At 35.1% G+C, this 24001-nt stretch overlaps 1 protein-coding gene across 6 annotated transcripts; it reads right to left on the reverse strand.

Annotated features, from left to right (window-relative positions):
• Positions 1 to 777: 777 nt before the first annotated feature.
• On the reverse strand, positions 778 to 23141 carry LOC123526157 (neprilysin-4-like). 6 transcript variants are annotated; one of them, XR_008366949.1, is made up of 21 exons: positions 23017 to 23141; positions 22601 to 22762; positions 21737 to 21820; positions 21038 to 21255; positions 20115 to 20294; positions 19709 to 19795; positions 17495 to 17628; positions 16955 to 17048; positions 15667 to 15795; positions 15305 to 15403; positions 15054 to 15131; positions 13708 to 13811; positions 12798 to 12856; positions 12476 to 12527; positions 11816 to 11883; positions 10386 to 10519; positions 9746 to 9811; positions 8901 to 9005; positions 7961 to 8037; positions 6684 to 6760; positions 778 to 1114 (listed from the first exon to the last, which is right to left on the reverse strand). XR_008366949.1 is itself a non-coding variant. In XM_053522825.1 (21 exons), the coding sequence occupies exons 1-21, from the start codon at positions 23021 to 23023 to the stop codon at positions 1044 to 1046; spliced, it is 2085 nt and encodes a 694-aa protein (XP_053378800.1). In that variant the 5' UTR covers positions 23024 to 23141; the 3' UTR covers positions 778 to 1043. The 6 variants fall into 6 exon arrangements, 5 of the variants coding, with proteins under 5 accessions (XP_053378800.1, XP_053378804.1, XP_053378802.1 ...); XM_053522825.1 differs by lacking the exon at positions 6684 to 6760 and adding an exon at positions 3588 to 3664; XM_053522829.1 differs by lacking the exons at positions 6684 to 6760; positions 7961 to 8037 and adding an exon at positions 3588 to 3664.
• Between the last annotated feature and the right edge of the window lie 860 nt (positions 23142 to 24001).

Below are 24001 nucleotides of genomic sequence, written 5' to 3' on the forward strand. Positions count from 1 at the left end.
TGTAAATGTCAGAAAAAATATACGAACTTGACGACAAATCGCACTTAATTCCCCGAAGACTTACATAATATTCATGGCGTCTACGAAACCGTTCCTAAGACCATCGGGTAATACAACCATATTTTTTAAAAAGAAAATTTATTTATCAAACATCTGAAAGTCTGACTGAGACATTATTACATAATTACGGCAACGACTTGAAATGGTAAAGGGAATATCTAATGACTTTCACTTTGAGACACAAAACCGCAAAATATATTTATGGCATCCGACAGACCGTCCCTCTGCCTGCCGATTAATTGTTCAACACAAACAATCTTTCATAGAAAAAATGCTTGAATCCAAAGAGAGAAAGACATGATAACATATTTCCGGAGGTGACTGTGAATGTCAACACCAAATATCATCAACTGTCTTGTGTTTCCCGCATGATGTACACTGTTTAACTAATCCCATTTAGCACATGCTTTAAGTGGAACAGCAAGTTTTCAAATGCAAACTTCCAATAAAATGCCATCACAAGCACTGATAATTTCAAACCCTCTGATTTCTTTTGACAGTCATTAGAATGCAATTTCTCTATATACTCAATACAGCCGACGGAAAGAAACACTATTACGGCGTTTATGCTTTCCAGTCGTATAGAAATGCTTTTATACAGCGCTCACTGAACATATTTCTACATCGAACACTTGTTTTCTATGCAGCATATATGACTCTGTTACAAACACAATTTTTAAATGCATGGAAATGGGAATATTTAAAAAATAAATCAGCTGATACTTTCACGTTTATCTTATACATAGTCTGAACTTTGTTTCGCGCATTTTACAGTGGAGAATTAAAACTTAAACAAATATATTGTTAAAATTGAATTTTAATGTACAAAAAATCTTCATTTTAAAAGTCATAAAAATGTTTGCACTGATCAAATGGTCAATATTTCTTATAGCAGACGACATTTAAAGCCTCCTTCCAATTGTAGAATGTCGCAACGTTTTACGTCTCCCTTGCCTACCAAACTGAACACTTGTTAGATGGGTTCATGTAGGATCCAACAGGGCATTTCCAGGCTTTGGAAAACTCGTCAAAGTTTTGCATAGGTCCGTATACTCTACAAGTGTAAACAGCAAAACACTATTATAAATACAATCGAAAGATCGTCAGTGATGAATATATCAAAAAATTTAATAAGAGAATTCATTCGTCTGAAGTCAGCTTAATTAAAGTAAGCATTAGTAAAATTAATAAAGATTTATTTCCAATTATAATAAAAAGAAGTTATACATATTCATTTAAGAAATTATGGCATTGCAATATTTACTTTAAATGTTTTTTTTATTATTATTAAAACATATCTATATAGTCTACCATTAATGTTACAAATTAAATTCCGTAAAAAATATTACATAAAAGTGTTCATACTTTGGTATGATTTTAAACATACTAATTCTTCACACAAACATAAATTATTATTAAACGAGGGTATTTGTTCCTGTGAAATATCGGAAATAGCCTTCACCGGGCGAACACCAATATACAATATCTTACCAGCAAGCTAAGCATGATGGCTACAAGTGAAACATATTTCAATGTTACAAACAAATGAACTAGTTCGATACTTTTAAGTAGGAGTTTACCAAATATTTTTTTCACTCTTACATTTGAAACAAAATCACTGATATTTTCAGTTTGAATATTTAAACATCTCAAGATACAAACCAATTGAGCCGCGCCATGAGAAAACCAACATAGTGGCTTTGCGACCAGCATGGATCCAGATGCGCAGGCTGGTCTGGATCCATGCTGGTCGCAAAGCCACTATATTGGTTTTCTCATGGCGCGGCTCAATTTTAATCGTTCACTGTAGCGTCATCAAAGTAAATAATAACTATTGTGCCCAATACCAAGACGAATTCGAATTTTTCTGCACTAAAAGTTGAATATTTGTCATGAAATTATATTATCTTAATAAATACGGTCATATTAATGTATACGTACATTAGTAAAACCTGTCAGAAATTTCTTTGAAAGCAAAAGAATGTAACCAAGCAAAATAATAACAGACACAGTTTTATGAGTTTGTTCGTGACAGGTAACGAAAATTGCAACACTCCTCGCGCGTATTATTTTATACATATATCTTATGGATTTCATGTTTATGAACAAAAAAGAAAACATGACAGAATTGGGTTGTTTTCATCGAACAATAAGGTAAACAGGTAATCCTCACACACAATAATGAAATCTATGAGCGGAGGTTAACTCTACTTGGTTTAAGGAAGTATAGTGGTTAAGGTGTCGGCCGCTCAACCCTTGAGTCACAGTAACACCTTCTCATAAGGACTACAGTTATGGTTTTTCCAGGATGCGAACTCGAGAGTGGTTCAAGTAACCTAGAAGTTTTTATCACAGTTGACCTAACATAAATAAGTTAAAAAAAAACAACAACATGCGGTGCATGGACTCAGTATTGCTATATGTTTCGGTCTTTTGGGATCGTAAATTTCATTCGTGTCATGTTTAAAAAACAAAACTCCGCTGTTAAAACTTTTCGCTGCCTCTCGTGAACAGACTCTTGAATCAGACCAGGTCTGCTGTTAATGGGCATGTTTTCATTCTGCGATCACCAAAGGATCCGCTTACAAATTTTATTTGAATAAAATACTTCTACCAATGATGTCTGCATTTAATCACTACAACGACAAGAACTACAACATGCACTTTTCGCTGATAAGATAATTTGGGAGGCATGCACCCATTTACAAAACACAAAATTTGCATGCACTGTGTTTTTCTCTGTGTATCCGCACTAAAATTCTTCTTGACCAGAACACAAATGTTCTTTATGCAGTTATATACAACTTTACTTATAGTGCCATTTAGTTTAAACAAACGTTCATTTTTTGATCAACTAAAATAACGCATCGAAAATTAATATATTAAAGATAACCTCACTTAGCTTTCTAACAACGTCAGAAGGAAAAGGCCCACGTTTTGAGGAACCATTTTAATATCTCCCATAAGGTTGTAGTTAATAAAAGTATGACCGACCAATAAAACATGCATTCTTAAGCACTGAACAAACACAAGCATTGTACTTTTTTTATAATACTATATCAAAATGCATAGCACATGCATATGTTTTTCCTTACACAAGCCGTGCCCGTGCACCTTTAATGCTATATTAGTCACAGCCTTTCGTCGGACGGTCCGTCTGTCCGTAATTCCTTTACGAATGCAGATTTCTGAAACCGTTTATTACGTATAGGCGATAATCATCAAAATATTTACAGGACCATTTTAAACCCAGGCAAGCGTAGTCTAGGTCCAAGGTCAAGGTTACCATTAAGTTTAGTTCGTTTCCATTTCAAATCTTCTAAACACTGGAAGGATTTTCACATAACTAGTATTAACTTCTCTTTATCATGTCGATATGCGAATTAAAAATCGGAGTCAGTAGTTTTGTCAGCTATTTTCCCTGTATCAAAGTGGTGTTGAGGATATTAATAGCCTCCAAGATAGCTCCCGTTTTGCAATAAAATGTCTATATGTATAATGCATGCCACCAAGCACACGCGTTGTACCTGTATTTTGTAATACTATGTCTAGATGCATAAATAGATAAAATTTTATCTTCATTTCTAGATTCATCACACCAAATCTGAAAGTTTGTAGATAATTAAACTTACCATTGGCTTGAAAACACTAAATCCTAATTCCTCTATATCTACATAAAATGTACTTTTGCTTATAGTACTGTCTCACATAGCTATGCCTATTTCATATTACCAGTTACTACCTTATTTCGAAGACTGAAATCGGCATTTAACATCAAGAAACATGTGTCTTCTAAAATATTTTCTTTTTTCAAATATATTTAACTTTATGCCAATCTCAAAGTGACAAAATAATATCCTGTACGCGCTAAATTTACGTTACATCTAAAAGATTTTTTTTCATATTTATCTAGATTGCTTCTTCTTCATTTTAAGAACTATGCAATACTAAACATTGTACGAAGATTCATGGAGAAATATACAGTTTATACAAAATACGGACATTTACTTTAAACTACAATCTGGATGAAATTGAAACCCTATGATAACTTTATTATAATTTTTGCAATATGATACTTTATCTGCATTTGTTTGTTTTGCACTCTATTGCGTAGGTCTAGAAAACAAAAATTGGCACAAACCTTGGCATTCGAGAGACAAAATGGGCTTTTTTAGCCAAGAACAGGCACAGTTGATAAAAACAGACCAGAATTTAAAACACAATGCTAAATTAACGGTTACTTTTTAACGAAAATTGCTTTCTACGTCATTTGCAATTGATTCGCGACTATTAAGGCTAATTTTTTGTTGTCTTCCAACAAAAGCCATTTATAAGTGTTAAATGCACAATGTCATTGCAATGGAATCTTATACTCATTTTTACTATGTGGATTGTTTTGCTGGAAAAAGGATATCTACAATATTCAAACGGGAGTTGGCTAAATTTTCCCAAAAATGTATATTAATTAAATTTATGATGATGTGATAGACACGTGTTAAAACAAATTATTTAGTACTGAATGAATTGAGCAACTTAATGTTTGTATCTCCGTCCGTATATAGATAATTTTAACTTCCTTAATTGCAAAACTAAGTCATAAAAGTACACAATGTCCCAGATTTATGGCAGTGTATTATAAATGTTTGTTACGGAAATGTTTAAAGAAATATCTCCAGGCTCCATGTTCACAAAACATTTCTCGGTCTCCGCTGAGTTTGAGATCGTTATTTTGACAGCAAATTTTCCTTGAAATTCAGGATTAAATTCAAGTTATGACAGGCTATCAATACTGAATACATTAGTCACTTGCAAATAGTCATTAACTTAACATATAAATTTAAACATGCCATACAAATATAAATGACAAAGACTCATTAACAAACTTAGCCGAGACTGAAAATATTTTGTAAACATGAAGTCAAAAGACATTCATCTTGCAAATTGTACAAACCATCATTTACATAATATAAAGCATACAATCTGCAAGAAGATGCAAATTGACAAACAAAGAGAAATGAAAGATAAATAAAAGCTATAGGACAGTATTGAGGTAAATATTATGAAAACAAGAGCTGTCACTAATGGTGACAAATGCCCCCGCAGCACCTTGACATTTGACCTGGTGACCCCAAAGTCCGTAGGGGTGGTGTACTCATATAGTATTATCAGCATGTAAAGTTTGAAGGTCCTGGGTGAAGTGGTTCGCGAGTAAAGTGCCTTCATGCAAAAAGTTAATGTTGGCCCCTGTGACCTTTGACCTGGTGACCCCAAAGTCAGTAGGGATGGTGTACTCAATAAGTACTATCAGCATGTGAAGTTTGAAGGTCCTGGGTGAAGTGGTTCACATGTAAAGTGCCTTCATGCAAAAAGTTAACCTTGGCCCCTGTGACCTTGTCCTTTGACCTGGTGAGCCTAAAGCAGTAGGGATGGTGTACTTGTAAAGTACTATCAGCAAGTAAAGTTTGAAGGTCCTGGATGAAGTGGATTGCGAGTAAAGTGCCTTCATGCAAAAAGTTAATGTTGGCCCCTGTGACCTTGACCTTTGACCTGGTGACCCCAAAGTCAGTAGGAGGGGTGTACTCAATAAGTACTATCAGCATGAGAAGTTTGAAGGTCCTGGGTGCAGTGGTTCGCAAGTAAAGTGCCTTCATGCAAAAAGTTAACGTTGGCCCCTGTGACATTGACCTGGTGACCCCAAAGTCAGTAGGGTTGGTGTACTCATAAAGTACTATCAGCATGTAAAGTTTGAAGGTCCTGGGTGAAGTGGTTCGCGAGTAAAGTGCCTTCATGCAAAAAGTTAATGTTGGCCCCTGTGACCTTTGACCTGGTGACCCCAAAGTCAGTAGGGGTGGTGTACGCAATAAGTACTATCAGCATATGAAGTTTGAAGGTCCTTGGTGAAGTGGTTCGCATGTAAAGTGCCTTCATGCAAAAAGTTAACATTGGCCCCTGTGACCTTGACCTTTGACCTGGTGACCCCAAAGTCAGTAGGGTTGGTGTACCCGTAAAGTACTATCAGCATGTAAAGTTTGAAGGTCCTGAGTGAAGTGGATTGCGAGTAAAGTGCCTTCATGCAAAAAGTTAATGTTGGCCCCTGTGACCTTTGACTTGGTGACCACAAAGTCAGTAGGGGTGGTGTACTCAATAAGTACTATCAGCATGTGAAGTTTGAAGGTCCTGGGTGCAGTGGTTCGCGAGTAAAGTGCCTTCATGCAAAAAGTTAACGTTGTGACTAACGAACGAACTAACTAACGAATGGACGGACAGTTGAAAACTAATATGCCTCCCTTCGGGGGCATAAAAAGGAAGAGAAAAACAATACAAAATACATCGTGAAAGACAAGAAATCCTAGTAAATATCCTGAAGAAAGTAAAATGTTCGTTTAGAGAAAAAGCTCCTTTCGATTTCTAGCGCTGCAAATGTATTTGATGTAATAAGTTATTATCGTCAAAATTTTTAAAAGTAATTTAGAACAGTTTCTCTATAGAACTATCTTCTTTCTTCAACTACAGCTTTTTAGCTCTGACATAGAGCATTTTAGTATACTATTTTATCATACTTTTTATTCAGAGACTGTCAATTGCAGCACTAGAAGGACACAAAATTGTGACCTTTTAACTACCTGAATTCTTGAATACTATGAGGGTCCGTTAGAATTCGCTCTATTTTTTGTTGATTTCTCATGTCGATACACCATATCTGATTTATATTGCGTAACAGACGTCAACGAAATTAATTATAATGTAAAAGTTTGAAGAACTAATGTGAAATCAATGCACCTTCTGAGTGTAGCAAGATTTTCTCCACTATTATTTCCATAGATGTGCAATAAAAATGTTGAAGAATTCTATTCACTAGCTTTCATGGCAACTTGAATAATAATTTGGCATTATATATTATGAAAATCATGGCCAATTATCCGTATGTTAAATTGTAAGAAGAAACCTAATTCCTATGTATTCACATTACTGTTTAATATCCCAGTCAAAGTTCTAAGGGGAAAGAATGCTTCCATGAATAGGCTCAATCAAACTGAGCCTGCAATATTTCTATTTTTGTCGTGTAGGGGCGACCTGTTCCATGGGAATCTCAATCAAATCAAGCCTGCAATATTTTCATTTTTGTCGTGTTAGTCGACCTGTTCCACGAGTGTCGACCTGTTCAATGAGAAGGCTCAATCAAACTGAGCATGTAACGTTTTCATTTCTGTCGTATTGGGCCACCTGTAGAGTTTCCATTTTTATATTGTATATTTGCAAGTAACATTGTTGTCGTTATCAACAACCCCGTTGAAACATTAACCGAAATATGCCATCCCTGTATCTAAACCCTAAATCTGGCCGTATTTTCTATTGATAAAAAATAAGACAAATTTTTATCCAAGTAGCCACTTTCTAAACAACAAAGAGCACGACACAATAAGCTTGAGATGGGTCTTTTTGTGCAGATCGGTGTACCTGAACATTTTTATGCTATGAGGATCAGTCAATATACGTTCCACCTTTGCTGCATCTCTCATATTATCACACCATACCTGTTTTAGTACATTTAAGGCAATAAAAATATTATAATTGTATCTGGAATCTATCTAATACTAGCACTGCAGCCTTATAACAGCATCAAAAACTGAAAGAAAGAAGAAAATTCTATCTTTACTTCATGCGGCCTTGAATGTAAATTTGAAAGTTGTCACTGACATTGCGGGATTGCTAAAAGTCGTCAAGAGCTGTAGTAAATATATAAAAGATAAAACAAAGTGTTTACTGTATGAAATTTCTATATCAAAACAAATAATTCACCGTCCAAATTTTCATTTCAGAAGCCGAATGAAGAAGGATAGGAAAAACAAAGCACAACGACGAAAATTAGCACACATTGATATTTCTGATATAAATATACCTGAACATATCTATACTGTGGGGATCAGTCAAAATACGTTCAACTTTGGCTTGGTCTCTCATATTTTCGCACCATACCTATTACAAAATAGGGAGATAAAAGAAATCAGGAATTGCTGATCAGTTGGTGCTTTGGACGCTTGCTGTGAAACTTTTTATGTTTGCAGTAGATTCAATATTACTCTTAGAAGTCTAATTATCGTCGATTTCGAGGTTTAGTCAAAAGATGAAATTAAATTCAAATGAACAAATAAAATTGTTTTTTTTCTGTAGAAATATACAAATTATTGCCCTCATGAAATACTACTATTATAATTTATTCTATCCAAATAAAATGATTTAAGGGTATTTATAGTCGGATATATCTAAACGTTTCGGTTTTGAATGAATCCTGCCGTTGGCCAATCATGAGTCAGGTCTCCAACACCAATTTTATAACCCAAGACCAAACGATAATATCTTAAATACAATGATGTTTAAACTTTGAAGCTGAAAACACAACTCCGTTTACGAGCTTCTCTGAAAGTGAAGTGAACGCTGAAAACATAGGTATATGTAATTGGTTAAGAGTTCACTGTACTTAACAGTCAGATTAAGCTGACATAAATGTATGTAATTGTAAACAAGTAAAAATAATAGTTCTGTCAAACAGAGGCTAAGCATTACTTCAAATGACAATGTGTAATTTGTCTTGCTTACAAAGAGGTCAGTTCCTCATCATATATGTGCTACTCAGAAATACAAAACAACACTACCAACTAGATATAAACAATACACCCTGTAATTTAGTTCAAGGCTTGCTGTTGCAGATAAATTAAAAACTATTCAATTTCTCAGCTGTCTTGGAATTATAAGTATCAAACTGATACTTTTTAGTAAAGCTGAAATGCAAGTGAGAATCATGTTAAAACAAAATTTAAATGCATTTGTAAAATACGCACCTGTGCTGCATTAAGGAAATACAATTGATTTGGTGTATAATCCATTCCAGGTAATTTATCCTCTTCCTTACCTTGGCGGCTTGTTTTAACCCACTCACGATACGCCTGTGAAAAGTGTAAAAAATAATTTCAAATGCTACATGTAATATGAAGACTACAAAGGCTGCGTTTTAGCAACACTGGTACAATCGAACAATCGGACTTTTCGCAACAAAGAGTTCCGCTATAAATATTTTCCATTTCAAAGGTGAAAGGTAAGAGTTGATGTATGATACGTGTCCTATATAAAAATACGCCTACACGAGAGAACGAAAAATATAGTTTTAGGGCTTCCTCACTTTTTATACCTTAAAAGATTCCGAGAAATCCCATCAGCAACACGTGCCATAAATAGTTTTACCATTTAATTCTACCATTACCATACATTTTACTACATTGTTTATCAGCACATACATTTAAAGGGCCCTCCCGCTTAGCTCAGTATGGAGAGCATCGGTCTACAGATCGCAGGGTCGCGAGTTCGATCCCCGGGCGGGGAGTATGTTCTCCGTCACGATTTGATAAGAGACATTGTGTCTGAAATCATTCGTCCTCCACCTCTGATAATTCATGTGGGGAAGTTGGCAGTTACTTGCGGAGAACAGGTTAGTACTGGTATAGAATCCAGGAACACTGGTTAAGTTAACTGCCCGCCGTTACATGACTGAAACACTGTTGAAAAACGGCGTTAAACCCAAAAAACGAAAACAAAGAAACATACATTTAAACTAAAACCTGAGCTTACAGACCCATCAAAATCCACTCATCAGTACTTTGTTACTGCAGCCCCTGTTGTCAGCACTTACCTGAAAACTTTCCTTGATTCCACCATTGTCAGCTATGTTTTCACCTTGTGTGTTCACCCCATTCAGCTGCAATATATATTCTTAATTGAAGTAAGCATAGTAAGTAATATATATTTAAATCTTATACCAAAAACAAAAACGTTTATCATCAATTAAATTTACAAATGAATTCATATAGGGGTGTTTATCCCGCTTTGCGATCTACAGGTTTGCTCGATATTTTCTTTACCATTTTTTTGTCTTATTTTGTATTTTTTGGGGGGGTTTAATGCTACCGACATAATATAGGTCATATGGCGACTTTTAAGCTTTTGATGGTGGAGATGCAGCCAAGGTGACCTTTGTTGCAATATTTCATCACCGGCGGGGACTTAAGTAGAATCATCGATCTTCCATAAGCCAGCTAGATTGCTTCCTCACATGAAGAATTCAACGCCCCGATCTAGGTTTGAGCACACAGCTGAAAGGGGCATGTGATTTGAAGTCTGTGACCTTAACCACTCGGCAACAAAGGCCCCATTTCCATCAGTTTTCAGTCTACAAAATTTGCATATAAATGTTATATTACCAAATTCATACAATGAGCTTATACTCGTACTTGTAAAATATACTTTTATTGTATAACTGTGGAAGTGCTTACCGTCATACCCCCTGTTCCTGGTACTGTAAAGTTACTATACTGGTCAATTATGCATTGAGCTCGAGCTTTGAACTTTTCGGCGTCGGTATCTGACCACCAGTTGTGCAAGTTACCAGATTTATCATACAGTCGACCTTTAACATGCGATAAACAATCATTATTAAAAAGAAATCTGAACTTTTTCCTGAAATCTCTAATAGGAAAAAAAGATCGATATCAACAATACGATCCGAGTTGTTTTCCTATCAAACAAATAAGACTAAAACTGTGACGCTATTATTGAATACAATCACTGTCAAACTCCAACGCAGTGATCTCCCTTGCCGCTTCGCTCATTGATTTGATGAGCGAAGCGGCAAGGGAGATCACTGCGTTGGAGTTTGAATCACTGTTTGTACGTCACAACTATTACGTCATTGCATCAAACGTCATTGGCACGCGCTTGAAAACATTCGCACAAAACAGGCTAATATTTGGATAATGCCGTCAATAATTCGATAGTAATGCTTGACAAAGTGTTAGAATCGAATTGATACATCTGAAACAGTGATTTTCTCTTCAATGTCTAATAGACATTATTCACTAAAATACTTCATTTTGCAGTTTTCTTCTAGAACTACATATGAACATTTAATTGGAGTTATATATTTAGTTCCCTTTACATTATTCGTCCCAGTCGCTTCTGGGCTATGCAATTTTCTACCATTTTTAGATACAAAGGAGAAGGTTCACTCATGCCTAAAAATGGCCTAAAAACTGAAAGTCTCAAAATGGAGTGAAGAACAAGTTTTCTTCCATCAAGAAGTATTGATTTATCAAACTGCATGAACTATTTTACAAATTCTTCATTATCAAAAAAAAAAATATCTGATGTAAATGAAAATACCTTTAACATTAAGGGTACGGAAAACTGTCGGTGTTATACTAAATTTTTGAAGAAATTAGAAATTCTCAGTATGAGCACAGCTGTCGACCACAATAAAAATGACCATACATTCTGTGAAAGAAGCTGGAGGTATGGTCAATATATTTTTTGTGGTCCCTGAGTGTGCTCACTACTAAAACACACTTGTGTGACCTAAATATGGCAAAAAATGCTCAGTTTTTTTTTAAAACATCAGTGATTTCAGAAATATGCAGTGACATGTTTTGGTCGAAATAGTAAATCTGTTTCTTAAATAACTGAATTCACTATACAGGATAAGCATTCTGGTAGCAAACAATGTATATGTTTTCTAATTATAACAAATTAAAATAAAATCCAAATTATTTAGGCCATATACGGCTTAAGTGAACTATATCCTTTATCTTATATAAAAATGACAGACTGTATGGGAAACCCTAACTCTAATCAATGTTCGTGGCGTATATAGACTTCCTACGTCCAGTGATAATATAAAGAAAATGTGTTTTTTGTTTCACTATCATACCTTGATCATCGAAACCATGAGTAATTTCGTGTCCAATAACATAACCTATACCGCCATAATTGAGATACCTGTGAAATATAACTGATTATTTTAACAATAAGAAATATATATGCTTAAAGTAAACCCTAGTAAACGTCTTTGTAAATTCGTACAGGATATATTTCTCAACCTCAATTTGACAGTGATGTTTAGCATTTCTTGGAATTAATCAGAAGGTGTGCGTCTTACTATACTGTTTGTCTTTAGCAAAGGACTAGAAATATGTTGTGTTCAACTAACAGTTTTGTAAGTTTTCAACCATTCCATATTTATAATAAAATGACTTTATTACAAGACGAAGTAAGAGCAAAAGTATTTCCGAAAGGCAGGAATTTGTATCGCACCAGCTCGTTACAATTAAGACTTTATGCCGTGTAAAATATACCTGATGCACATTTTATACATTGAGACGCTTCCGTGGAAAACAATGAAATATATACCCGATTCTCAATTATTAAAACTTCACCATGGATAAAACAGTGCAAATGTACCAGATTTGTATTTACTGAAACACCGCCATGGACAAAATAGTGTAAAATGTACCCAGTTAACTATCAAACCACCACCGTTTCGTGAAACTTGCAGATTTTTCTTTTAATAAACATAGCAAAGTAGACTTACGCTGGCTGATCATGTGTATAGAATGGCGGTTGAAGTATGGCTGCTGGAAATGCTGAAATTCAATTGAAGACAAACATAAAGTAAAACGACATTGATATATTATCAACAGCTCACTGATCCACGCAGAAAAATATCTCGATAAAAGTGTAAGATAGTTTAAGTAATAAAATTCACTTGCAAAGGAAACTGCTATCATAAAACATTAAATTTTCTGCGAAATAATACTACAGAAGTTATGTCACTTGACCAAAACGGGAGTTAAAAATGAAAACAGAAAATACAAATCGTATACGAAAAATGTGTAAAAGAAAATTAATCATACTGATTTGATTGGTTTCTGGGTTGTAGTAGGCATTCACTGTGGCTGGAGACATATCCCAACTGAAACAGCAGAATCGAGAAGATCACCCGCGAGTTTTGCAAAAGAAAAGATGTATAAACCAATACTGACTTACTAACATTATTTACAGGATATATTTTTCTGTGACGATTTGTGCTGAATTCAATACACAGACTGTGTAACGGTTAAATAAAACTTAAAAAAAAGACAAATATCAAACAGGGAATGTCACGCACCAAAAACGCAGCCTCCCCAAAACGAAACCTACAGCACGCAGACGCGTGCACCACACACACACACACACACAGCCAACACATTAGGACAAAACGAACAAACAAAGGAACACACACACACACACACACACACACACACACACACACACAAAGCCTACACAAGAGGACAAAACGAACAAACAAAGGAACACAGTGGGGCACCGCCTTGGAACGGTCAGTGGCAAAAACACCACTGGGGAGTTTAAACCGGTTTATGGTGCGCACCCAACCTCACTCTTACCCCCACCATGTTCCAAAGACACGAGACAGTGTAAATAAAAGTAATCCCCTCCAGGTGAATCTCTTACACACGTAAAGGATATAAGTTTGACTTTACCTACTAATCCATAAACAATACACAGAAGCTATTCCAGACAATTGTGCAGTGCAATTTCTGTCAACCAAATAAATTATCAACACGTATATTTATATACTGGGTGTAGAAATATTTCTTGTTTATACAGTTAGGTGCCAAATGGAAGTTTAAAAAACACATTTTTTGCATATTTGTAAAAAACATGACTGAAGATGTTTAACAAGCATTAATTAATTTCCACATCAGAACTCTAAGCATATTTTCTTTCTATATATAAGCCAAACTGTAGTTAGAATTCTCTTACTCATTCTTGTCAACGTCTTTCCTGAGATCATAAAGTCGTTTTATGACAGCGGCCTCTCCTGCACTGATCAACGTTCTCAATGGATCATCAGCATACACCGTGAACTGTAGTCAGCATATAGTCATTTAATGTACTGTATAGTGAGTATTCAACTATTTCATGAATATTCATTTAAAAATAAGAACTTTACAGTCTCATTTAAAATTTACAGTTTCGCCGTCCATTAAAAATAAATAAATAGATACATATGTACTGCCGTGGTTGAAAACCGACATTTGTTCAATCATTGACATATAGCCATTCAGCGAGAAAACCTGTTTTAGTAACATCAGATAAAAATTGCAGAATAAATAGTTTTAAGTACTGTAAAAGGTTTTCAGTTAATTAACTGTAAATCAAATTCTACCATATTTTACAAATAAATGTTATTTCTCTTGTTACGGCAACCGAAATACCAAAGTACCATGAAAATGTAGAGGTGTAACAGTCATTTTAAATTGTTTCAACGTATTCAGCTGTATGATGTTTACTTAATGGTATACATAATTTGTCGTAACAATCACATGAAAAAAAAAATCATATCATGCACAACGACGTCATACTGTTTTCATGGCATTCTTAACATCAATGCTTTAAATGCCTTCTCTGACTTAATTGAAAGCATTGTAAGTTTTGAAATAGTGAAGGTAATTTCTTCAAATTTTCAGATATTAAGGTAAAAAAAGTTACTCATAAATATTTCGTTATTTGATTTTAGTCACTAATACTGGTTTGTCATGGAACGGCCCAAATATCATTTTATAGATTTCTCAATTGTTTTTAAGGTAAAAAGTACATTATACTTGATTTTTTGCTGAAAGAATTTTTCAAAACAAAATTATTTCATACTATCAGAAGCTAGTAAAATTGTTCAAAATGTCTTACCGTAACCTATAACAGTGTTCAAGTTATATTCCAAGCAGATATACAAAGGACAAGAAGAAATTAATTTTTATCTCATCAACATGTTAGAGAGTGTTTATTTTGTCTGGTACGCCTTTTAAACAATTATGAAACAAAATGGCTCATCAGAAACTAATAATTAAAATATTACAGTTTGATATGTGTTTTATATGGCTACAATTAACCTTTAGACTGCTGGCGGCAAGTGATTCTGCCTTCAAGGTCAGCGAAGACCAAGATCAGCCTGCACGTCCGTTTGGTAATGGTCTGCACTGTTCGCTATTCAGTCAGTAAATTTTCAGTACACGCCGCTTTATTAAACAATTGGTATTGCCCAGATTGAATGATGGACCAATCCCTTTTAGAACTTGAGCAGGCTAAAGTTTTATAAAAATATCACTTACATTTTCGTTCAGTATATTAAGAGCAGTGTCGTTATAGACAAGGTCCGAGTACCCAATTCTTGGCTCAATGTAATCAGCCTGAAACAAGAAATTCATTGCAACATTGGAAATTATTTTTAAAAGAAATTACAGATAACACTACCAACTAAACGAGAAGGACAAATATTGTATAGAATATGTTACATCTATTCATATCTTTGAATGAAAGTTCTTTTTGAATGCATGTTATCGTTCATTTTAGCATTTTGTACCTTTTCTTTTGCAACTTGTTTTGTCGCACTTTCCATCCATGGTAGGTTGTCTATCATACCTTTAAATGCTATCCTGAGTTTTCCAACTAAATCTAATACCTACAAATATAAAAAGTTTAACAACTGTGTTAGCATGCTACGTCCAACTTTGACTAAGATCGTTGTTTATAAAGTATCACAACATATAAATTGTTATTTTCCTGAAACGTTCTCAAGCCATAATCATTACAAGATATCTGAATACAGACTTGTTTATGGAATTTTGTCTTATTTCAAGTACAAGCCACTAGATGACTGGCGCCTTTACTTATCATCATAAAACAAGAGTCCCTTGACATGAAGTTCCACTGAAATTCACCTACGTCGGTTTTAGCATCTTTTTTAAAGGCATCTGCAACGAACAATCGGCCAACAACTTCTGGCATCGTGTCCTTTACATTGTCAGAGCAAGACTGCCACCGAGGGGGCTCTGTTGCTGACCCAGTTAGAACCTGAAAAAAAGGAAAACAATCTTATGCGCTTAATTATGTTAGTGAGTTTAACAGCAGGTAACGAACCGAGTGTCCCGTTTTCTCCAACCACGGTCAGTTAAAAAACAGCGTTCATATGACTCTGTAACGACGGGTACTTAACGAACCAAGTAGTTTTGGATTCTGTACAAACACTTACTTCGAAATCTAGAAGATAAAAATCGACTCCCTGAAAATACTATACACAGCAAACACAGCCGGATTTACAATTATCAAAACACGACAAAGTAGGCCAAACACAAACAGAAACTGTAGTGGAAATTAATAGCAGACAGGTTGCTTCAGGAACGTTTTAATTATGTGAACAATATAAAAGTGAAGGTAAAGGGTAAAAGGTGTGTGTGTGTGTGGTGGGGGGGGGGGGGGGGGGGAGGGGGTTACAGAAGAGAACAAGATGAATTTTAAATAGGACTGAAATTTATGAAATGATATTTGGGTTGTATCATGTATGGCTGCCCCAACCCCTCTTCCCAATCCCAAAATAATAGGTCACACACAACATTTCTTTGTCATCATATGTATGAAGTTTCATTGGGTAATTTCTTCCACAAATTTGAAGGGAGACGGTGTTATGCCCTGCTCCAACCTACTTATGTCAATCCCTGACATCTATATTTGCTCTTGTTTGTGATCATGTGCGTGAAATTTCTTTGGAATCCTATTGACGATGTGAAAGTAGTTTAAGCCACAAATTTAAAGTCTCAAGTGCCAAACGTTTTGGCTATGACAAAGGGGGTATGAATCTGCAATCCTCTGATCAACCTTAGACAAAATTGTGTTACGCACATCTACACGCCATGTTGATTATGCGTGAAATGGTTCACTAAATTCGCTTTGAAAGTGCTTAAGTAGTTCGTGCCACAAACTCCAATGTACCAATTATGTCAGAGTACACACTTTGTCTCGGTTCAAGGGCATAAAACTCTGCAAATATTTTACCAAACCTGAAAAGAAAATACCAGGCTCATCTACACATTATGATATTGAAATTTTATTTGAATCTATTAAAAAAGTAGAAGTAATTAAAAACTTTTTTCAACGAATCAACTGGCCGAACATACTCCTATCCCCTAAAGGTCATGTTAAGGGGTATAGAAAGCTTACACAATAAACGATATACCTTTCTGTATTTCAACTTGATATCCGTAAATTCTTTTGGAAGGTAAAACGTTTTTCCTAAAACTCGTCTGGATACTACATAGTTCGCAATGACCCTGAAACATTGAATGGTATTTGTTTTATATATAAAAATAATAAATGGTATCGCTAGATTCCAAAGCATTTTCAAACCTTTACATAATCGAGATTCACAAAAGTCTAATATTTTTAGATAATTTTATTTTGAACATTTTGTCATTCAGTCAAATATTTATGTATTTTTCTAACCAAACTATCTAGTGATTGTTTGAAACAAAATAGATGCAAATTGAATACTTTTAAAAAATGAAAAATTAGGGTAGAACACAGAACACCCGAAACACAGCCAGAACCATGCATTGCAAAATAGGCCCGGTACGAAAAGAAACTGTAGCGGAAAGATATAAATGACAGGTTGCTTCAAACATCAAACAACAAGAACATTGAAATAATATGAGTTATGCAAAAAATGGAAAACTTGTTTCACCCACAGAAGTAATATCTATGAAAGTTATATACATACCTAGAAGAGTATCTTTGGATAAGATTTCCAATTTTCTCGAGGAATGGAGGAGCAATGGCGAGAACAGGTTCAGAATCATCCAGTGATAATCCGACATGCTGCATCATGCCTCGAATAAGTTTCGTCCATTCTACCTGAAGTGAATAGATATCAAGACCTGTGGTAGTCAACTGCAGAAACACGTGGTCAATTCGATGTTGTTTTACACCTTTTATAATAGACGCATCTTACAGATTTGATTACCTAAACGGGGAGAAAGTGTGTAGGTGGCCGTTGAGCATCGAAACTATATTCCGAGGTCCCGGGTTCAAGCCCAGTCTGGCTGCACAATTTTTCATCCTTAGATATTTGACGCCCATAGACATTTGGCGCCAAACGTGGGGCCGTTACTTTATATACTCCGAGATCATGTTCACCTTGTTACAGTATTACCTCAGCAAATTTAGATAAAAACCTGTAGCAATAAAGCATCAAGATGGCTATATTTACCCTCCATCGATCCTGACCCAAATGGGTAAATCAGTTAGAGTGCATCTACACAATGCTACATGTCAAATACTTAAGCTCTAAGCTTAGAAGTTTGGCATAAGAAGAGTGTTAAAGTTGTTCCTAAATATTAAGTAACTCAATAGGTGAAACCACTCATGATTTGAACATACCTGGTTCTAACTGGATCGTTACACGACGCTATATACCTAATATCTAAACACCGGGTTTAGCAGCTTCAGGAAAGGAGATATTTTTCTCTTTTTCTTATGTTTTTTATTTTCATAATAAAACAAGGGTTTTAACGTTTTTTCTTATACAAATAAGTGACCAGCGGGCGGGGCCAAGATTAACTGCAAAGGCATGATTTGAAATCACTTGCAAGAGGACCGCTACACTATGTTACACGTCAAACATTTAAGCTCTTGAGGTTTAAGACAGGAAGATATTTAAAGTATTTCTTATATACAATGTCCAAGGCCAACTTTGATTCCAGACAGGATTTTAACAAAACTGGTAAAGGACTGCAACACAAATTTGTCAAATATCCCAGCTAAAAAACTTCCGGCTATGAACAAGAAGATTTTTAAACGTGTTTTTTTTTCTATTTAAGTGTATGTAAGAAAGTTAACCAAAGGGCCTGGTTTATTTTGACCCCAAGAATTCAATTTGAAGACACTTGGAAGAGGGCCACTAAACGATACCATACATCTAAACTCTGGGTCTTGTAACTTCAGACAAGACGGTTAATAAAGTTTTTCTGAGTATATTTAAAGACAATAACCCCCGAACTGGGCCAATTTTAACCAAAGAGTTAGACGACTGCTAAACAATTTTACAAACCAAATATCTTATTAATATCTATGGCTTAAAGCGAACTTACCAGGCTAGCGAAGTTTGCCTTCATCGAATGGGGCACCGGTCACGTACTTAAAGGTATATACATTATTTGAATACTAATAAAGCTTGCTCTCGTAAAACACTGTACTTGTCGGTTAATGTACATGCATCGTTTTCATATTTATCGATATGATAATGAACACCATTGCATGCGTGTACTTTTAACGTATATTATTTCTACCCTGATTGTCGTTTAATTAACTTAAGGATGACTACCCGTAATAAGCCTCAATTTCACCAAAGACGTACATACAACTTGATAATGTAAGCTTTGAAAATGTCAACGATAGAAATAAGGTGCATATTAACAAGTTATATAGTGACAGAAGTTCTCAAAAATTTCCTTTAGATAACCTCCCCTTATAATTTTGGTTTTTCATGAGTTATCTCCCCTGAAAATCAGAAAAATATTTTTCTCCTTTTCCCTATGGGGAATTTTAGATTTCTTTTTGATATTTGTATCAGAATCATATAATGCAGCTATCTACCACAAAATTTTCTCGAAACTCAAGCTCAGATTCTCATAATCAAAGAAATTATATATTTCCCATAGGCATCAATGTTAACTTCAATACCGATTATCTCCCCTAAAAATGATAAAATTCGAAAAATCTCTCGGTGAAACGTTTTTTATTTTGAATGTCTTTAAAGTGACCAAATTTCATTTAAATATTACCATCCAGTTACAAGATATGGAATATGGCTATTACACCATGTTATCCTTAACGGAAGATTAACAAACTGGCAACCCTTTAACTTTAGACATTTTAGAAAGCCAACTGTCTTTGCCATTTTATTTATTTATTTTTTTTATTTGTTTATTTTTACCCCTGTAAAATTGTTGCCCAGTTCTCCAAGTGTCATCTTGTTGTACAATTTTTCTGGATCTCTTCTTTCTTCTTTGGGAACAGTAATCTGAAAAGTTGTGCATGACACAAAGAAATAGTTAATATATCAGGCGCATACTCTTATCATTCACTCTGACAACGAGTACACTTGACTCTGTCTTACCTTTAATATTTGTAAACTCATAAATAAAGGGAACATTCAACTTTAGTCTCTATAAAATAAAGTCTTCCATTAATGCAATTTAATTCAGAGTAAATCACGCAAACTAATTCAAGACAAAAGAATATGCAAACTTTTTATATTACATGTAATAATCTGGAACACAGAGCCAAGTACCAAACATAAACATCCTATTCTAATTAGCAAACATTCTGAACAACCTTACATTTGCAAGTTCTATTTCCAAGTCAACTATTTCTTTAGCATCATTAGAAGCATCAGCGATATTAGCTCCAAAAGCAACAGCACTGTCTTGAATCATGGTCTGGTAAGCCATCAGTGTCTTATCGTCACGTCCTTTAAGATAATAATCACGGCTTGGCATTCCTAAGTCGGGTTGATCGATCTATAAATTGAAAAATGTACTAAACTTTTGCAGAAGTATAAATTCCATGGTAATTTTCTTGATAGTAATTTTCCAGGCTCTAATAGCAACAGAACTATAAATTTAGAAGGTATATAAGCTTGGATACCAGAACTACAAACTAAGAGGGTATATCAGCCTAGATAACAGAACCAGAAATGTCGAGGCTCTATGAGCCTAGATTACTGAAATACAAACTAAGAGGGTATATCAGCCTAGATAACAGAACCAGAAATGTCGAGGCTCTATGAGCCTAGATTACTGGAATACAAACTAAGAGGGTATATCAGCCTAGATAACAGAACCAGAAATGTCGAGGCTCTATGAGCCTAGATTACTGAAATACAAACTAAGAGGGTATATCAGCCTAGATAACAAAACTACAATTTAGAGGATACATGGGCCTATATAACAGAACTACAAACTTACAGGGCATATGGACCCAGATAACAGAAATACAAATTTAAAGGGTATACAAGGCTGAAGAACGAAACTACAAATTTAGAGGGTATATAAGCCTGGATAATAGAACTATAAATTAAGAGGATATATGAGGCTGAAGAACGGAACTACAAATTTAGAGGGTATATAAGGCTGGATAATAGAACTACAAATTTAGAGGGTATATAAGGCTGAAGAACGGAACTACAAATTTAGAGGGTATATAAGCCTGGATAATAAAACTACAAATTAAGAGGGTATATAAGGATACATAACGCACTTACATAAAGGATATGTTTTGTTGGATTTTTGTCATCCTGGGTAACCCCGACATCAATAAGGGGTATGTAATTTGTTCCCTTTCTTGTATAAATGAGCAAATCTTCAAGGTTGAATGAACTCTGATTCCACTTTCCACCGGCCTTTGATCCAAGTACTGGCCAGCCACCAAACCCTTCCATATACTGATGTATGAAGGTCAACCCTCGTTCTTCTATCTTATCTGCAATCAAATATTCGAGTTAGCTTTTTAGTCCGTTTTACGGCAGTAACAAACTCGCAAAAGTTTATTAAACTTATGCTTAACTATATTTTTGCTAAAATAATGTGATTGGTTTCGTGTTTGTATTGTTGGGTTTAACGTTGCACCGACACAATTATAGGTCATATAGCAACTTTCAAGCTTTGATGGTGAAGGAAGACATCAGGTGCCCCTCCGTTATTTATTCGATCACGAACGGACACATGAATGGAACAACCGACCTTTCATAAGTCAGTTAGAGGGCTTCCTCACATGAAGAATTCAATGCCCCGAGTGAGAAAGCCATCCAGCTAGCTTGCAGGAGTTCGGTGGTTCTGCCCAGGTGTAGGTAGAATATTTTCATATATTTTAATCATTTGTATTGAATGTATATACAATCTGCAACATGTATGACTTTTGAATGATAAGTGTTACTGTAAGAAAACTGGTTTTGTTCCCTTACCTTCATTTGTACAAGCTTTGTAATAATTTCTTGCTTTCGTGACAGCGTCTGGATCGGCATCAGCATTAGACTCTTCCAGTACAGCTATAACAGCAATCAAAATAACTTTAATTAGGGTTGTAAGTTATGTGCAGTGCAATTGATTATCGGAAAAACAGGTTTGTATAGTGCTAATTAACCCTTAGCCTGCTGGCGGCAAGTGGTTCTGCCTTTGCGACCAGTGCAGACCAAGATCAGCCTGCACATCCGTGCAGTCTGATCATGGTCTGCACTGTTCGCTATTCAGTCAGTAAAGTTTCAGTGAAAACCCCTTTGAATAATAAGTGGTACTGTCCATATTGAAAGATGGACCAGTCCATTATAGAAATATAGCAGGGTAAGGGTAAAAATATGTAAGAAGCATAGTACATATTCTCATTATGTAAATCTATGGACAGAAATCATCAGTCTAGAAATGAAAGTATGGTAATATGATGTCAGTTAACATCCTCCATATGAATATAGCACAAGAAAATAAAACAATGATACAAAGCTGCCCATACTGAAGAACCTTTCAATACAGAAAAGGTCACCCGACACATCATATATAAAAATGATGTAAGCTTGGTTTTGTTAAGCCTGTTCATGGACGGTATTGGAAATGCAACTACCGTCAGGCCCTCTAGTATCGACACATATTACAAGTACAGAAAACAAAAAGAATTAAAGAGCCATCCGCAGATGTATTTATTTTGGCGTTGTGGATGGAACCTTCAATGATACAGGAAATCGGTGTCTGGTCCTCAGTTGAAGTAATGGGCTTTCCATAAATGAGGAAACAATGGCAGAAATAAACGAACTAAGAAATGACTTTTATTTTCTTACACTTCACGATGACAGATACATCATCCCTGAGTTTTGTAAATGTACCATATGAACTTTTATCCTCTGGAATCACGTGCTGTCGAACCCACGTTCCACATGCAAACTGGTAAAAATCGTCGCATGGATTTACCTTCATATCCATTGCCCCCATAACACGTGCAGCTAGAACATGATAATGTATACTGGTTAATATCAAATATAATTACATGTGAAAGAACATTTAATATGATATAAAAGTACTGCAGCCAATGTTTGAGCTTTTTAAAAGTATTATGCATCGAAATCAGTTTTACAAAAACGTTTTCCCTTTAAATTATTGTAAAGTTAATACAATCATGTAACAATGCTCTCTATGAATTGTTTTATCTTTATAGAAAATGTACCTGCTATTGGCTGAGTTATGAAATTGTTATTACCTGCCATGACGCATCCTGGTGTGAGACATACGCCGTCTGTAATAAAGCAAAGTAGATACTTGTTAAAAGTCACTCTGTTACCACTTAGGTCTAACGGCAACTTTATATATTATATAGTCTGGGAAAGGTGCACGGTGTTATTTCAGTTAAACGGGGTATGTCCTTTTGCAAGCACGGTTATAAGTCCCGACAGATAAACAATATTTCGATAGTTCATTAGTTACTGCTTACTTATGGTTTCCGTGCACTTGACAGATGCTGTTTGTGGTCAGAGTCCTCAACCGCTTGCTGATTATTTCTTTTATTAAGGAGAGGCTTTTTAATTACACTTCTATTTAGTCCGCGATGAGAACAAACAGTGATACGATTAAAGCAACAGAACAATACTTTCAAAATTTAGTTTTTTTGGTGATAAAACTAAGACCGAGGAACAATTAATAGACACTTTATCATGGCTAAAGTTAAAGTAAGTTTATATTGCTCAAAAATTGTAGAGAGGTCTGCAGGTGTAGAAGGCTTATTGATGCTACGTTTCACGACGAATATAACTAGAAAAAAGGTAATTTACGACATTCCTAATTTGCTCACCCAGGACTCCACCCAGGGCCCATATTCATCACCGTTTAAAGTCTTAAACTTGGACTTGATTCATTTGCTTTGATAGAATTCTGTCTAATTTTGAGAATTCTGCCTAACTTTGAGAATTCTGCCTAGGCCGGTCCTAGTAGGCGTGAGGGGTGTTGTTCATTTCATTACCTCTTATAAACAGACTCAATCAAACCATGGCTTCTATTATGTTGCTTGTTTGCACTTTATGTTTCCAAAGATTTTGTTTCTTAAATTCTATCAAGAATGACAAGTATTCAGTTTGTCATAACATTTTTTATTAAATTTACACTAATTAACTTTGACTGAGCTAGTTGTTGCTGTAGAATGCACTTTCACGTACCAAGTTTCGTTTACAATCTGTTCTAATCTAACAAGG

The sequence above is a fragment of the Mercenaria mercenaria genome, chromosome 14 (assembly GCF_021730395.1).
Source record: "Mercenaria mercenaria strain notata chromosome 14, MADL_Memer_1, whole genome shotgun sequence".
NCBI classification, from domain to species: domain Eukaryota; kingdom Metazoa; phylum Mollusca; class Bivalvia; order Venerida; family Veneridae; genus Mercenaria; species Mercenaria mercenaria.

Coding starts and splice junctions, on each gene's coding strand:
- LOC123526157 (XM_053522825.1), bottom strand. Junction 20,295..21,037: donor CAACAAAACATATCCTTTAT/GTAAGTGCGTTA, acceptor TTCAATTTATAG/ATCGATCAACCCGACTTAGG. Junction 10,520..11,815: donor TCATGGTTTCGATGATCAAG/GTATGATAGTGA, acceptor CGCATGTTAAAG/GTCGACTGTATGATAAATCT.